The sequence below is a fragment of the Portunus trituberculatus genome, chromosome 38 (genome assembly GCF_017591435.1).
Source record: "Portunus trituberculatus isolate SZX2019 chromosome 38, ASM1759143v1, whole genome shotgun sequence".
Classification (NCBI taxonomy): domain Eukaryota; kingdom Metazoa; phylum Arthropoda; class Malacostraca; order Decapoda; family Portunidae; genus Portunus; species Portunus trituberculatus.
The window spans coordinates 24,931,772-24,949,042 of NC_059292.1; the positions used below are offsets into that span (position 1 = coordinate 24,931,772).

A 17,271-nucleotide genomic window follows, 5' to 3' on the forward strand; every position below is an offset into this window, starting at 1 on the left:
TTACTCCCAGCTCTAGCTAGTTTTATCTCTGCCTGCCTTTTACTTTTTTATAACCTTACTCAAATCATCTCTGACCTGTCTGTACCTAATCAAATCTACATCTTCCCACTTTTCTGCAACTCTCTGTATGCCCTCTTCTTCTCTCTGATCTGGCTACCTATCTCATGAGTCCACCATAATGGCTTCCTGTTTCTCTGCCTTATATCTTTGTAAGGGATACACTGCATCACTATACCCTTTACTACAACCTTAAAAATATCCCACATCTCCTGTGCAGTTTTATTTCCAAAACTATCTTCCCAGTTTACCTCTCCTAATAACTGACGTAACCTACCATAATTGCCTTTCTGATAGTTTGGGACTCTAGTCTTATTCACTATATTATCCCTACTGGAATTAATGATAAATCTAATTATATGATGGTCACTGTTTGCTAAAGTCTCTCCTACCTCAACTTCCTTTAAACAATGCTCAATATTTGTTAGTACTATGTCTAAAACCTTCCTCCCCCTAGTAGGTTTATCTACCATCTGCACTAAATAGTTATCCTGAAAACTTTCCATAAACTTATTTTCACTAGCATCTCCTACCATCCTCTCCCAGTTTACTGACTTAAGATTAAAATCCCTAAGATAATTGTCTGACTAGTACACCCCCTATTTATCTCATCTACCATAAGGTTGTCTACCTCTGCTGACTGGTTAGGTGGTCTATAAAAAGCTCCTACTCTAATAACCTTACTTTTGTTTACTCTAACATCCAGCCATAAGGACTCTACTCTGTTATCTACCTTAATACCATTAACCTGACTGGAAATGAAGGATTTTTTTACATAAATAACTACTCCTCCACCTATCCTACCAATTCTCTGGTGTAAATACATAATGTATCCATCTACTTCATATTCTTTCCTATTTTCCTAAACTTTTCCTCATTTACCCATGCCTCTGTGACACATACAACATCTAAGTCCTCCTCAACTATATAACTAGATAACTCGTCCTTCTTGTTCCTAAGACTCCTGGCATTTACATAAAAACATTTAAGTCCTGCTACCTTCCTAGATGCTGTCTCCTTATTTGGAATCCTAATCTTATTCTCTCCTATTTGCACCTGGAAATCTTTCCTAATCTTTTCACTATCTCTGTTTATCCTATCTAATTTATGTCTAGCATCTTTCTTCTGGAATGCATTTGCTACCTCACCCCCTACACTCCATCCCAACTCCCCCTCCAGACATCCACTCAGCACATCCACACCCTTCCTACTCAGATGCACACCATCCCTAGCATACAAATCCCTTCGCCCATAGAACCTATCCCATACATCCACAAAGCTGACACCCACATCCTTACACATCCCTTTTACCCGATCATTCACACCAATGGCTCTAGACAACCATTCCTGCTAACATACACACGAGGCAAGATTCCTGACACTACACACCTCCTACCACTCTCCCTTATCTTGCCTAACATTTCCCGAAATCTTGCCACTAACTCCTCCGACCCACCTGCTCTGACATCGTTCCCACCTACGTGCAAAACTACTACACCCTCCCTCTCCATCCCCCCAACCCTCTTCTGCACCTCCTCACTCACTGCCTTCACACCTGCACCAGGCATACACACGTTCATCCTCCTATCCCTGTCTTTCCCACAGAAAGTGCTATCTAAATACCTAACCTGAGAGTCACCCACCACACACACCTGAGGTGTGCTAGGCACAACCATCCTCCTCCTCTCCTCTACCCCCTTCTTTCTCCTTTCACTCACCACAACCACTTCATTCACTCCACTCTCACTCTCCCTCCCTCCAACAAACCGAACCTATTTTCACACTCAACAGGTTTAGTCCTATCCTCCCTAACTGCCTCCGCTTTCCTTCCCTCGCAACCTGCCATCTCTGCCCATCCTGACTACTATCTTTCCCAGTCTGGCTCGCCTGCTCCCTCTTCCCCACTCTGCTCTTCCCGACAGAGGCCAAGCCACCCTGTCGCCTCAGAAGGTCCAACCTTCGGCCTAACACTGATCTCCTGCCTAATTTTTTCCACTGCCTCCCAAGCCTCTTAACCTCCTCCTTCAACTCAAAGATGAGAACTTCGTTCGCACTTTTCCCCTCACTTAGCTTTCTGATTTCCTCTCGCAATTCTCGGTGCTCAAGAGAAAACTAAATTCTCGCTCTTGAGCCTACACACCATACACTTAGAAAAGTCAACGACCTTCCTGTCATGCCCACACATCTCACACACAACAAACTCTCCCAATCCCATCTCAACACTCTCTTTCACGCACTCAATCACACTCTGATATACCTCAGTAGCTACCACCATACTAACTTAAAATCTGTTAACTCACAAACAAATAAAAATACTTGGTGACGGCGGGGTGGGGGAACCGCGGTGGTGGGGGTTCCTAAGTGAGGTCAACTAATCCTCTTTCAAGGTCAACTTGACAGTTACAAGCCTAGTCTCCTCGCTCTACCAAAATACTTTTAACTCACAAACACTGATTCTAACCACTATTTCACTCTAATCTAACACTTGCAGTACACACTATCACTTCACTAACACTCAAAAGCACCACACACAGACACCAAGCACAAACACCACTCGCTATCTAACTTGAGACATAGCCTCATTTTTTCTTTGATGGCATGTCCTGTGTGGCAAATAGAAGTGGTTTTTATGCTGCTTAGGCCTGTCACTCTTTGAGCAAAATAGATTAAAAAAGTAAAAAAATCCTCTCTCTCTCTCTCTCTCTCTCTCTCTCTCTCTCTCTCTCTCTCTCTCTCTCTCTCTCTCTCTCTCTCTCTCTCTCTCTCTCTCTCTCTCTCTCTCTCTCTCTCTCTCTCTCTCTCTCTCTCTCAGTGTGGCAGTGTCATTATCCTTGCTTGCCCAACAACATTCAAACAGAAATGCATAAGTAGCATTTCACAGGGACAGGCCATGTGTCCAACCAACTCGGAACCCCAAATCACTATCAGTGTCACTACAGTGACCGTCACAGACAAGCAGTCACCACTCTATGCCTTATTAAAAATTTTGCAAATTGTAGACGAACAAAACGAGTTACAATGGTATCTAGCATGCCTCTTTTTGGCTTGTTTATCATGTCATATGTTTGTTCATCTGTGTGCCCACTCAGGTAGGATCTATGGATTTGTGGGCTGGGGGGGGGGAAACTGGCATGACTCTAAAAAAGATTGGTTAGTGTCTGACCAGTCCATTTTTGAGTGAAGTCTGTTACTATGAGATCCATTATAACAAGGCACCACCATACTTATATACAGTCAACTTTTGATTAATGGGGGGTTACTTTCCAGGAGACGTAGTGTTATTCAAACATAATTTTCTCATAGAAAATAATGGTTATAGGAGGGTTTACTTTTCTGGCCAATGGGAAAGTCTGCCTATTTTAGGGATTTTTTACTCAAACCTTAAAAAACTATTAATATATCACTAAGTCACAGAAACAATAAAAATACATGTTCTCACCTTTACATCTTTTGTGTCCAGGAAATAAAAAAATTATTAATTCAACATGATTTGTGATATGATTTTAGATGCCAGAAACATTATCCCATATTCATACATTTATTATTAGTGTGTTTAACAAAATAAACCATGAATATAATTTGGTGGTGGTTGGTAGCAGTGTTTGTTTATCATCACATCAGCTGCTTGAGCCACACAGTTCAGACTACATTGCCTCACCATTCCATCACAGGCAACATGGAAAATTTTACGAGGAGAACCAGCCCTATTACTACTGCAAAGCATGATTTATTAATAGACTTGGTGAGCCAGGAGATTGTGCTTCTAAATAAAAGCACAGATGGCTGTATTGTGTGGCCTTAACATAAGAAAGAATCACCACCACCATCAACTGTGTAGGCAATGGGAAGAGGACAGTCCATCAGCTATCTACACAAATGGTACTCATCAAGTGATAAAGACATACAACTGATCATAAGCTAAGTAGAATTCTGATAGAAAACTTGGGAGATGGAGAAAGCTGGTGATGGTGATGTTGTTTCACAGCCATGTTTCTTCGCTAAGGCTTTATTATTATTGACATGCTACTGACAAGTTTTGTGGATTCCAACCCTGGGTTTGCTTCCAATCATAATTTTTGTATGTAGGTTATTTTAACAATAATCTAAATATTTTTGTTTCTTAAGTCAATTACTTCACAAAACAACTACCAATAATAGGTATGTAGGTAAAATTTATGTGAAGGTAATGATGAAGACATGGGTTTTGGTTCACCTTCGTGGTGAAGGTAAATCCTGCCTGATTGTTGACTTCCCAGGCTGTTGGAAGGCAGGGTTTGCTCTTAAGAATACCAATTCCTTCTGGATGGTATCCTTCAACTGATGAAGGTGGATGAATCTGGCCAAAAGTGTTTCAGTGTGGATCCCCCAAGAAGCAGTATGGGTGTGCATGAGTAGAGTCGAGTTAACTCGCGTGAAATTAAATAAATTGTGTTATTTAATCATATCTCCTTTAATATCAAGTCACATTAAACTGAAATTGCATTATTCAAACACATGTTATCAAGAGTTAATGTATCAGAAATTAGATAAGTTACCACTGATGGGCCCACACTATTTATCAGCAATGCAGGCTTTAGGCTTGAAGTGGTTAACATGCTACAATTGAAGGAAGAGGTGGACACTATGTTGATCTTATATTTTATGTGTTCTTGAAGTTGTTTTCCAGAGTATGTAGCTGCTGCACTAGGCATCTTTATCCCCTGTAGTCACCATAGTACCTAAGTTCATCATATGGTTTATGAAAGCTTAACAAGATTTTTGAAAAGTTAAAATGCAGGCAAATATTTCAGAATAGTCAGCAGAACATCACCGCACGGGACTCTTCCTTCAGGCAGCGGCTGGCTAGAAGAAAGATTCAGCAGGCCCGCAAGACCTTGGTCTTATCCCAGCAGAACAACAGAGCCAAGGCACGGCTAGGCATAGTCAATGCTATGCGGGGAATACAGGTTGGTTAATTCCAATTCTTCTCATAAATTAGAAGAATTGTAAATGAAATCTGTTGATCTACATGTATAGGCACTGAGAATTTATGACAAGGTAAACTTGTTTTTTTTTTTTTTTTTTTTTTTTTTTTTTTTTTTTTTGCTGGAGACTGTTTAGCAATAAGGAGGGGCAACAGCTAACAGCTACAAAATAATAATAAAAAGAGATGCCAGTTCCTGAATAGTCAAAAGCACTCATCGAAAATTAAAGGTTGAGTATCTTGGAAACCTCCCTCTTGAAAGAGTTCAAGTCATTGTAAGGAGGATATACAGAAAAAGACAGAAAGTTCCAGAGTATACCAGAGAAAAAGATGAATGATTAAGAATAACAGTTAACTCTTGCATTAGAGAAATGGACAAGATAGGGCTAAGAGAGGATTTTTATGCAGGAAGCCCACTGGTGGAGGGTAGGCATGTAGTTTAGCATTATCAGGAGAGTAGTTACCGTATATGCTGCAGTATAAGACGAGTTTTTTTTTTTTTTTTTTTTTTTTTTTTTTTCTCCCAATTTTGAGGCTCCTAAATCAAATCGTTTCATACGCTGAAAATAAAACGCAAGCCATTAAACCTATGGTGAACATTAAGTGCCACAGTACCTTGGAATACATTCTGCAGCCACACACTTGTGTAAACATTACCAATATATATTGCAGCTCCGAGGTGTATTTAAGTTTTTGCAGTTTTTCTGGAGAGCAATTTAAAAATTTCACCAAATGTTTTCATTTACTACTGGAATAGTTTGCAAGATATTTAAGTGGAGTTAAACTGAATATATAGCCATAACTTTTGATTTTTTAAATCATACACCCAGAGTTTCACTAAATGAAGTTTTTAAGTATTTTTAGGGGGCAGAAGATGATATGCCTGTTGGTCTTGTGACCTAAAATTTTTTTAAAGTGGAATGCTTAGTTGCGCCACAGATACGCCTTTTTGTCTTTGTAATCAAATATCCCTCTGACATGGTAAATTGTTACCTTACTTCAGATTATCACTTAGTTATGCCAAAAAGTAATGTGATTTATTATAGGTCTTATTAAACTGAATAGTACTTAAATCAATGAGTATGTCATGCCACACAGCATGTTGAGATAATATGACATGAGAGGAAATGGCCTTATGGAGCTGAAAAATGCTTAAGAGGTAGTAATAAACAACATAAGTGGGAAATGAACTTAGTACTGTTCATTGAAAAGAAAATAGATCTCCATTAATCTTTGTGTGGGAATGAAAATCCCTAAAGATGCATGGATGCATCCAAAATGAATAGCAACTATTTGAATACTGGAGTATTTTCTTTCATAAGTGAAAACAAAAGGGGTAATACTTGTACTTAAGAAAAATTCAATAGGAATGTATAATAATTATGAAAACGTTCATGCTTGCTGTTTGGTTAAAAAATCTTTAATTCCACTTATCTTTATTCCTTTACGGTATTTCATAAAGAATGCAAATAGTACTCAATCTGTTGATATTTTCATACACAACCCTCCTCCTCCTCTCCTCTACCCCCTTCTCTCTCCTTTCACTCACCACAACCACCTCATTCACTCCACTCTCACTCTCCCCCTCCCCCTCCAACAAACCGAACCTATTTTCACACTCAACAAGTTTAGTCCTATCCTCCCTAACTGCCTCCGCTTTCCTTTCCCTCGCAACCTGTCATCTCTGCCCATCCTGACTACTATCTTTCCCAGTCTGGCTCGCCTGCTCCCTCTTCCCCACTCTGCTCTTCCTGACGAAGGGCCAAGCCACCCTGTCGCCCTCAGAAGGTCCAACCTTCGGCCTAACACTGATCTGCCTAATTTTTTCCACTGCCTCTCCAAGCCTCTTAACCTCCTCCTTCAACTCAAAGATGAGAACTTCGCACTTTTCCCCTCACTTAGCTTTCTCATTTCCTCTTGCAATTCTCGGTGCTCAAGAGAAAGAACTAAACTCTTGCTCTTGAGCCTACACACCATACACAGAAAAGTCAATGACCTTCCTGTCATGCCCACACATCTCACACACAAGAAACTCGACCAATCCCACCTCAACACACTGTTTCACGCACTCAATCACACTCTGATATACCTCAGTAGCTACCGCCATACTAATTTACAATCTCTTAACTCACAAGAACACTATACGCAGCTAACAAACAAATAAAAATACTTGGTGACGGCGGGGTGGGGGAACCCCGGTGGTGGGGGGCCTAAGTAAGTCAACTAATCTTCTTTCAAGGTCAAATTGACGGTTACAAGCCTAGTCTCCTCGCTCTACCAAAATACTTTTTTACTCACAAACACTGATTCTAACCACTATTTCACTCTAATCTAACACTTGCAGTACACACTTTCACTTCACTAACACTCAAAAGCACCACACACAAACACCACTCGCTAACTATAAAAACAACAGCCAAAAACGGAGTGCACACAACACGTCCACTCGCCACCGCAGCTACACACAGTTTGTTTATGGTGCAGTACTGCAGATACCAAAATTACACAGCTAACTGTGTGTATTTACTTAGTTGTATTTACCTAATTGTGACATACAGGAAAAGAACTATGCTCGTGCTATCCCATCTCCATATTTATGAAAATCCAACATTTCTTTGAACATATTGATTGTCCTTGCATCAACAACTCTCTTATCTAAATTGTTCCATACCTCTGCACATCTTTGTGGAAAGCTGGACTTCTTGATAGCTCTCCTGCAGTTGTCCTTCTCTTAATTTCTTTGGATGTCCTCTTGTGTCACTGGTGTCCCAGATTAGTGAGTCTTCTCTATCTAGTTTTTGCAGTCCATTCATTGCTCTGCACACTGCTATTAGATCTCCTCTTTCCTTTCTCTGTTCTAAGGTTGTAAGACCTAGTATTCATAGCCTTTCTTCACTTAAATTTGGGGGAAGCTTTGTTGCTGCTCTCTGTATTCTTTTTAACTTCCTTATGTGTTTCTTTTTGTTTGGTGACCATACTGTAGTTCGTATTTTAATTTGGGTGTATTAGAGTCATTAACAGATTTTTTGTCATATCTTCGTCTATGTAAGTGAATGCCACCTTTATATTCTCAAAAGTTTATGGATATTTCCTGTAATTCTATTTATGTGCATTTCTGATTACAAGTTATCCACATTGGTTACTCCTTGGTTGTTTTTCTTCAGACTTCTTTTTAATTTCTTCATTCCCCATTGAGTGAACTCCCTTCAGCCTTCTTTTGCACATTCCAAATTTTAATATGCTGCACTTTTTTGGATTAAATTCCATTTCCCATGTGAGTGATCATTCCGTTCGTTATTTTATCCAAGTCTTGTTGTAGTGGCTCACAATGATCTTTTCTATTCATCCTCCTCATTAATTTAGCATCATCTACAAACAGACTGATATAACTGTATATTTTCTGGTATATTGTTCACATATACCACAAACATTATTGGTGCTAATACCGACCCCTGCAGAACCCCATTTAAGACTCTTTTCCAGGCCGATCTTTTATCTCTTATAATTGTTCTTATTTTTCTATCTTTTAGAAAGTCAGCCATCCATTTCAGAAGTCCTCCCTTTAGTCCTCCAATTTGTTCAAGTTTCTACAGTAACCTTTCGTGTGGGACCTAGTCAAATGCCTTCTATAGATTTAGGTATATGCAGTCCACCTAGCCATCCCTTTCTTGCAGTTTGTCAACCACTCTTGAGTAGAAGCTAACGAAATTTGTGGCAAATGATCTTCCTCTTCTGAATCCATACTGTCTATCTGTCATCATGCCTTTCTCCTCCAGATATTCCATCCATTTCTTCTGTATTATCCTCTCACATATTTTTGCTATTACACTGGTCAGTGACACTGGTCTGTAGTTTAATGGATCCTCCGTATGTTCCCCTTTGAATATGGGCATAATATCTGCTCTTTTCCAGTGTGTTGGTACTTTACCCTATGTTAAGAAACTCATAATATTGTTGTGGACTTTGCTAACTGGTAACTGTATTTCTTTACAATCCAGTTTGACACTCCATCAGGAGCTGAAACTCTCCTTACATCTTGTGTCTTCCATTATTTTCTTTACTTCTTTTACTGACACTTGTATTTCACAAACACCATCAGTTAATTCCACTGAGGTTTGACAGTGGAAGTTACTTTCTCTGGTGAAGACTGACGGGAAGCAGTTGTTCATCACTCCTGCCATATCTTCTAGGTCTTTGAATGTTTCATTATTGTTTTTTTTTTTTTTTTTTTCCAGCTTGCTGTTTATATATCTGTAAAAGAATTTTGGCTGGTCCTTACACTAGTCCATGATATCCTTGTAGTTTTCTGTTCCATTCTCTGAATCTTGACATACTCATTTCTTTTCCAGGCATAGTCTAACCAATGATTTCGTGTTCTATTTCTTCTCCATCTATTCCAGGCTTTTTCTCTTTCCATCCTTGCCAACTCACATCTTCTGTTACCACTCCTTGGGTCTAGGCTTGTCTACTTTCTTGATTGGCACATGTTTCATTATTCCTTCATTATACGTATTTCTCCATTAAAATATTCCATTTGTCTTCAGTTTTCTTAGATGTATAAAATTCACTCCAGTCTGCTTGTTCAAAGCATTTCCTTAATTCTGTAAAGTTAGTTTTACTGTACTTGTACCTTTATTTTTATAGTTTGTTCCTAATTTCTGTCAGTCCTTTCAGCCTGAATTCAAGTAATACATGGTCACTTTTACTGACTGGACTCTAATATTCCAAGTTATTGAGTATCTCTGGTCTAATCATGATGGTTCTTTATTTGCCCTATACCTTGTCCTGTCCTTCACCCAGAGTCAGGATATTGTCTACTGCTAGATTCAATAGTATATGTCCCCAAGATGTTTCTCCTCCCTCAGTTGTCAGATCTTCCCAAACTATTTCCTTGCAATTAAAGTCACCTATCACTGTTATATTTTTACTCTTTTCAATTAGTCTCTCTAAACATTTTCTGGTATCACTAAGCATGTTCCCGTATTCTTAATTTCCCCATGAGTTTGTTGTGGGTGGGACATAGATAACGGCAAAGTCCCTTTTCTTTCTTCTTGAATTCTTACTCGTGCTTTCAATACTTCACTCCCTTCTCCATAAGTTATTTCATCCACCTGCAGCTCTTGTTTTTACAAGTAACATCACTCCTCTATTCTTCTTCCATGTATTGTAACTATTTCCCCAATATCAAAAGTTTCAAGTCCTTCATACAATTTACTCTTAGTAATAAAGGCAAAGCCTGGCAGAAGCGACTACACATCAGGACGAGGGAAGCATAACATTGCTGTGACGTCTCCCCCACCAACCAACCACCTCCAGTGCTGCATTCCCCCCTCCCTCCCCTCCCTTTTTAATACTCTCTCTCTCTCTCTCTCTCTCTCTCTCTCTCTCTCTCTCTCTCTCTCTCTCTCTCTCTCTGTGCATGAAATAAACATGTAAATTAAAGACATGAATGTGATGCTTTTATATAGGTGGAGAAAAGGCTAAAATATATGCATGTCTCATAAAGCATAGTATGAATCACACTGACTCGAATAGAAAACAAACCAGCTCCTTAGGAGTTGACGACATGACCACAGACATATGAACCATTAACATGTCACCGAGACTTCAGCAGTGATAGGAATGGCAAACATGCACTGTTGTTGAAATAGTTACAGGACTCGATTTATGCCGAGGCTTGTTAAACTTTATGCGAAGGAGAGGACCCGCGGTTGGCTGCTTGTCAATTTGAATAGGTGAGTGGGGTAGACGTCACAGCTACGTCATGCTTCCCTCGTCCCAATGTGTAGCCGCCTCTGCCAGGCTTTGCCTTTATTATTAAGAGTAAACGCTTACATCTTTAACATTTAGCAATGCCTTATATTGTCAGAAATTAGGTCGGGGTGTGAAACAAATTGTGCCAAGATGCCATACTAGTTCAACTGTTTGTTTTGGAGATATTTGCGAAAAACAGTGTCACTTGGGCCCTGAAACGCACAGTAAGGTATTTGTGTAGGTACGCTGTTGTTCCTATTTACTGCAAAGTTTCAGTCCCCTGCACAACATGCTGGAGGAAGAGACACGGTTACAGTGCAACTCGACCCATTGTCAACTTGGACCACCTATACCAACTCAGACCATTGTGTGTACCAACTCAGACCAATGTGCGTACCAACTCAGACCAATGTGCGTACCAACTCAGACCAATGTATGTACCAACTCGGACCACTGTGTATACCAGCAGTTATCATTAATTTTCTTTTCTGTTTACTGAAAGAAAACATGATCTACAAGAATGAAACATATTTTTTGCTTCATGTAATAAGTTTAAAAATCTATAGAAAACATTGAATGAATTATGAAATGTATATTTAATATTACTTTTTGCAATGAGAAAAAAATCAAAATAAGACATTAAAATTTTTTTTAAACTTAAAATATGCATAACATTAATATATGAAATGAGTAAAATCACCTAAAAAAGAATCAATACTATTATTGATTATCTCTCCAAGGGGAGATTCTCTGTACAGTAGGCCTACATACCTACCGAGGCCCCACTGAAGTCTTATACACCAAGCATGGATCAGACATGTCATCGGAAAGGCTTCTAAAAGTGTTCGCTGTAAATGTGAGAGACAAGCATTGAATGACAGTATAGAAGTCTTGATCATGTTATGTTTCGTTCAGTTTTCAAGGTTTTCATGAATCGTGAAGAGAAGTAGTGAATGAGAGAATAAAGTAATGAGTGGTAAAAATAAAATCAAGCTGATGGTTTGAATAATTTGAGAACTTAAATTATGTATGCATTAAATGAAAACAAAGTACCTAAATCATGCAATTCTTCAAAAACTTAAAACACAAAGAGAGGCATGGAATGACAGATGAAAGTGTAGTTTTTTTTTTTTTTTTTTTTTTTTTTTGTGATGCAAGCACTAATAGCTGAATCAAGATGATGGTCTGAGTTGGTATTAAAAATGGTCACTCTGCTCATCACCACCACTGCTGCTGTCGTCGCCCCTTCCCACACTACCACCACTCAGTCTCACACTTGGTATTCTGTTGTTCAGAGTTTTTTAGGAAAATTTTTGGGTTGTGGCACCATTTCATTTATTTCCTATTTATTCTTCACTTCTGTTATTGCGTTTTCCACTATCGCACAGTTTTTTTAGGTACTAATTTCACGCGATAATGGAGGGTTAGATGTAAATATTTTGTCTGCTATAGTGGTGAGTACAGAAATAAAAGTAAAAAAATGCCAATTTGTTTATATTGAAAGGCTTGAAATTGATGTTGTTTTAAATCTGTTAGAATTGTTTTATGAATTTACTGTAGATAATACTTAATTCACAACCCAGTACAGGCAAACCCCGCTTAACGAACAGGTTACATTCCTAAAAAAACAATCGTTGTGCGAATTTTCGTTAAGCGAACCAATTATAACAAGTTTGATCCCTGACTTGAACTTCCATTGAGAGTAAACAAAGCGAGAGTGCATCATAGTACAATAAAAGGTTTAATGAAAGTAAAAATTATGAAGTTAAACATTTAAGCAGTTTAATTTAAGACTAGGTCATTATAATGTACACTAATGTATGTATGTAAGTAACTTTATAATGTTGATGATCTTAAATTTATGAAGGAAGGGAGAGTGGAGCGGGAAAGACGCTAGCCAGCAACCTGTGGAATGTAAACAAAGGACGCATCATTGTACTGCATGCAAAACTTTATGTACCACATTTCCACAAGGCTTTCCATTTTATCCATTGCAGAGTCATGAGTTCAGGTGGTTCTTTTAGCTTGCAAGGAAGATACAGTCTCACCAGCCTTCTTAATAGAGTCTGCTGACTTGAAAATAGTAGAGACAGTAGGTGGAGTCAAACCATGGTGGCGAGCAATGCTATTAGTTTTGTTGTCTCTCTCATGTCTGAATAATATCCAGCTTCATTTCGAGAGTAAGAGACTTCCTTTTCTTCTTAGCAACACTAGGCAACATTGCAGGGCGTTTTGGTGGCATATTGAGTGTGAGATGACGAGCTGGTGCTGGACTCTGTTTTTGTTTTGAACTAAGAGCGGGGAAGGGAAGGAGAGTGAGTGGTGCGCGTTTTATCCATTAGAGGTGCTGGTGTATCCAAAAGCCTGTTGGCTTGCATGATACGGCTTTGAACTAAGAGCGGGGAAAGGAATGGGAGTGAGTGGTGAGCGTTTTGTCCACGAGATGCGCTGGTGTATCCAAAAGCCTGTTGGCTTGCATGATACGGCGGGGCTTTCAAACTTGGAAAAAATTACCTGGATAAAATTTCAACGCCCTGCTCCCATGGCTCACCATGTGGAGTTCCTGCAACAACATGTTATGGGACAATGCCCTTGCTATAACAGATGAAAATCCATTATAGCAAGGGTTTTTCTGGTTAAATTTTTTGTCCAGTATATCAAGATACATTGTATTAGGGTTTACTGTACTACATTTCGTGGTCAAATTATAGAAGTCGACTTATAAGCTGCAATGTACAGTACTGTTAGGTTACTTTTAGTGTTATTTAACTTAGAGTAAGTTTGTTTAGGTTTAGTAAAAACTTCAGAAATTTGTTGTACAGGATCTCCCTTCCCAGAACCTAAATTGTTTGTCTGTTATTACTGTCCTTTTCCAGGAATTTCACTCACCTGCTCTTGATTATTCTCTTGCAAAGTTTTACTACCTCACTCATCAGTGATACTGGGCAATGATTTAATGGGTCTTTCTTGTTCCCACCCTTGAAGAGTGGGATAACATCTGCACGTTTCCAGTCCATGGGTAAAATTCCTTCCAACAAGGTGGTGCTGATGATATTGTGGATCACCTTAGCTAGCTGTGAGCTACATTCTTTTAAAACCCAGTTTGATATCCCATCAGATCCCATTGCTTTCCTTCCTTCCAGTTTATTCAAACTATTCTGTATTTCCTCTTCTGTTGTTTTGACTTCTTCCAAACCTATCCTATTTACTGTACTTTTCCTTTCTTCCTTGAACCCATTTTCTGTAGTGAACACAGAGTGGAAGTATTTATTGAACACTTTAGCTCTCTCCTTCAGATCTTCAACGGTTTCTCCTTCTACCTTTACTCTGTTAATGCCTTCTTTGTGCTTCATCTTACCATTGATATATCCGAAGAGTAGTTTTGGTTGGTCTTTATATTTGTTCACAATGTTTCTTTCATAGGTTTCTTTTGCTTAGTTCTGTGAATTGTATCATAAACATTCTTTTTTTAATATATAATTGGTCCACAGGTCAAATTTATTTTTCCTCCATTTGTTCCATGCTTTCTCCTGCTCTGGTCTGGCTATAGCACATTTCTTATTGTACCATTCTTTGATTAATGCATTCAGCATTGCCCTCTTGGGTACGCAGTTACTCCCTTCAATGTCATCTGCCTCACTCCCTCAAAGAAGCTCCTGAGCTGTCCAAAGTTTAACCATTCACTCCTGTTGTCTTCATTCCTTTTGCCTTTACTTTTGTCTATTTTCCTACTGGGGTTTTATAATTCAAGTCCTCAATAATAATTATTATTATTATTATATTTTTATTTTTTTTATTTTATTATTTTTTTATTTTATTTATTTTTTTATTTATTTATTTTTTTTTTATCAGGTCAAGTCTTGATGATAATTAATTTGCCGTGAATCTTGTGTGTTCTCAGACCCATTGTGTGAGGTTCTCAATGGCCAATTCCAGTAGTTGGTTTCCCCATGATGCCTTACTGCCTACAGTCGTCCAGTTTTCCCAAGAAACCTTACAGTTAAAGTCTCCCATTACTAATGTATCCTCATTTCCTCCATTTAACTTAGATAGACTTGCTTTTGTGATTTCTAATTTCCTTCTGTATTCTTCTTCATCCCAAGAGTTGGTTTTTGGAGGAACATAGGTCACGATAATACTGAGGTATCTTCCCAGGTTCCTTTTTAGTTTTACTTTGAACACCTCAGCATTGCCCTCCCCACATGTAGTTGACTCTACTGTTAGTTCCTTCTTCACTAGGAGTATCACACCTCCACCTTGCTTGTTTTCTCTTTTTTCTCATCCATATATTGCATTGTCCATCACCATTCTCTAGGACCTTCTCATCATTCTCCAGTTTAGTTTCAACAGTTCCCATAATATCTGATTTTTCTTGTAAATAATCATTTAATTCAAACCTAGCTGACATTAAATAAACCGTTTAAGTTTGTGAAAGCAACTTTTAATTTCTCCCCTAGGTAGCCTCCTCTCTCATGTATCACTTCCTTAATCTCATGTCCATGACCCTCCAAAAGAATTTTGTTTTCCCCACCTCTGATCTCTTCTCATTTTTTTTTACTTACTTCTCTTCTTAACTTATTTATTTTGTCTGTCTCCTTCCTGGTCCTATCTTTCTTAGTTCACACCTGTTTGTACTCCTCCACTTTTCCAAATTCCAGGCCTTAGTTATTGTTGCCTCAGCTGCTAATTGAGACTTAAGCCTTATTCTTAAGGGATGTTGTTTACCCTCAACATACCTGCCTAATCTATGTATTTCTTCAACCTCCTCTGTCAACTCCTTGTCCTCCTGTATTGTCTCTACCAGTTTTACCACACACTTCCTTTCCTCCTTTGCTTTTTCAGTTCTTTGTACCACACACTCCTCCTTCAGACCAAATGCTGTTTTTTTTTTTTTTTTTTTTTATTATTATTATTATTATTATTATTATCCACTGTATCTCTCTCTAAATTTTGCTTTCGCTTAATCACGTTGACACCCTTTTCAGCTAAAAGATTATCACTCACTTACGTTTGCTCTTCCACTATCTTTCTGAAATCCACTTTTTCGTCCTCAAATTCTTTTTTCCAAGTTTCTTGCCTTACATTTAATTCCTCTACTTTCCCCTCACACCCTTCTGCTTTCAGATAGTACAGTGTCAGCTTCTTGTGGAGATCATCATATGAACTCTTATTCACGGTTTTCCCCATTGTTATTTTCTCCAACTTTTTCATTTGCCCTGTCATATCTCTCATTTCACTCTCCAAATCAATTACCCTTTTCCTCATTACACTATCCCAAACTTTTCTTTCCTCATCCCCGAACTGAGAGAAATCCCTTCTTACCAGTTTTGGTATCCAATGTATATAACGATTTTAGTGATACTGATAAGCAGTGATATTTATTTGTTTATTTTTATCTCTGGCATAAATATGTTTGTATCTTTTTCCATTGGCCATTCTTTCTTAGCAGGAGGAACAAATAAAACCTGTACGTGGGGCAGGCTCCATGCGAGGGGCTGGCTCTGTCGTGTCCCTTTCCTCACAGCATGGCCTCACAGTCAGCATCAAGAACAACATTGCATCAAGTCAGATTCCACATCCTGGTATGTACTGTTAAAACTTTTAGATCAGATAATTGGTTTAAATTAATATCTTGTAGAAATTGGATGTATTAGCATGTGATGCCTACAAAAAATCCTGAATTGATAATAGATATCTGCTAATGGTTCCAGCTGAATTTATTAAGTTTTAGTTGTGTTCGAGAAACATTTTATATGTGAAAGAAATTTAGATCTCAATTTATAAATTAAGTTTCTTCTAAATACACAGATTTGATAGATGGATATTGGTAGTAAGGTTTTATGTAAGGATTGCCATTTGTAGAGCTATTGGTTTACTGTAGCTCCTCTTCTGGTTTTCTGTATGGAGTTTTAAAAAATTATAATGATAACTTGAATGGATAAAAACACAAGTTAAAAATTTCTTTTATTTGGAATGAGTACTGATTGGACATAAAGATACTTTTGATGGTCACACTAAAACTTATTTTTGATAATAATGTGGAATATGATAGAGATGGTATATACGCACAAAGCTGCATGGAGTACATTTGTTGAAAGCCACTATGAACTTCTACAACTTGGTCAATTGGTTAGTTCCATGCAACAGAGTTCAGTCAGCCTTTCTCTTGCTGAGCTGGATGCCTTTCCTCACATGTTCTGATTCTCTTCCCTTTATCTTCCTTATTTTATGCAATCCTTCAAGATAATTAATTCACATTGAAGATTTTTATATTCTTGTTTTATATTATCCTCTTCATGAATTACGAAAAGTATCAACTAAAAATAATGGTACATGATTGAGGAAGTTCTACTGAACACAATGGTGTTCACTTTTTAGGTAATATAGAGGAGAGTGGTAAGGAGCTTTTTCATCTCGACCTGTTTGTGCAAACAAGAGCACCAGAGTGCATATATTTGTTCTCACATTGCCATTGCCACATTTTACCTACTGCTTGT

General features: G+C 38.3%; 1 protein-coding gene across 5 annotated transcripts in view; it reads left to right on the plus strand.

Moving 5' to 3' along the window:
• Window positions 1–17,271, plus strand: part of LOC123515132 — a 110,451-nt gene that overhangs the window by 52,969 nt on the left and 40,211 nt on the right. For 3 of the 5 annotated variants that reach the window (XM_045273588.1, XM_045273587.1, XM_045273586.1), the window contains exons 4-5: window positions 4,848–5,003; window positions 16,221–16,356. In XM_045273588.1, the coding sequence (XP_045129523.1) occupies window positions 4,848–5,003; window positions 16,221–16,356 (292 nt within the window). The remainder of the gene's footprint in view (window positions 1–4,847; window positions 5,004–16,220; window positions 16,357–17,271) is intronic. The other 2 variants (XM_045273589.1, XM_045273590.1) reach the window with 2 other exon arrangements.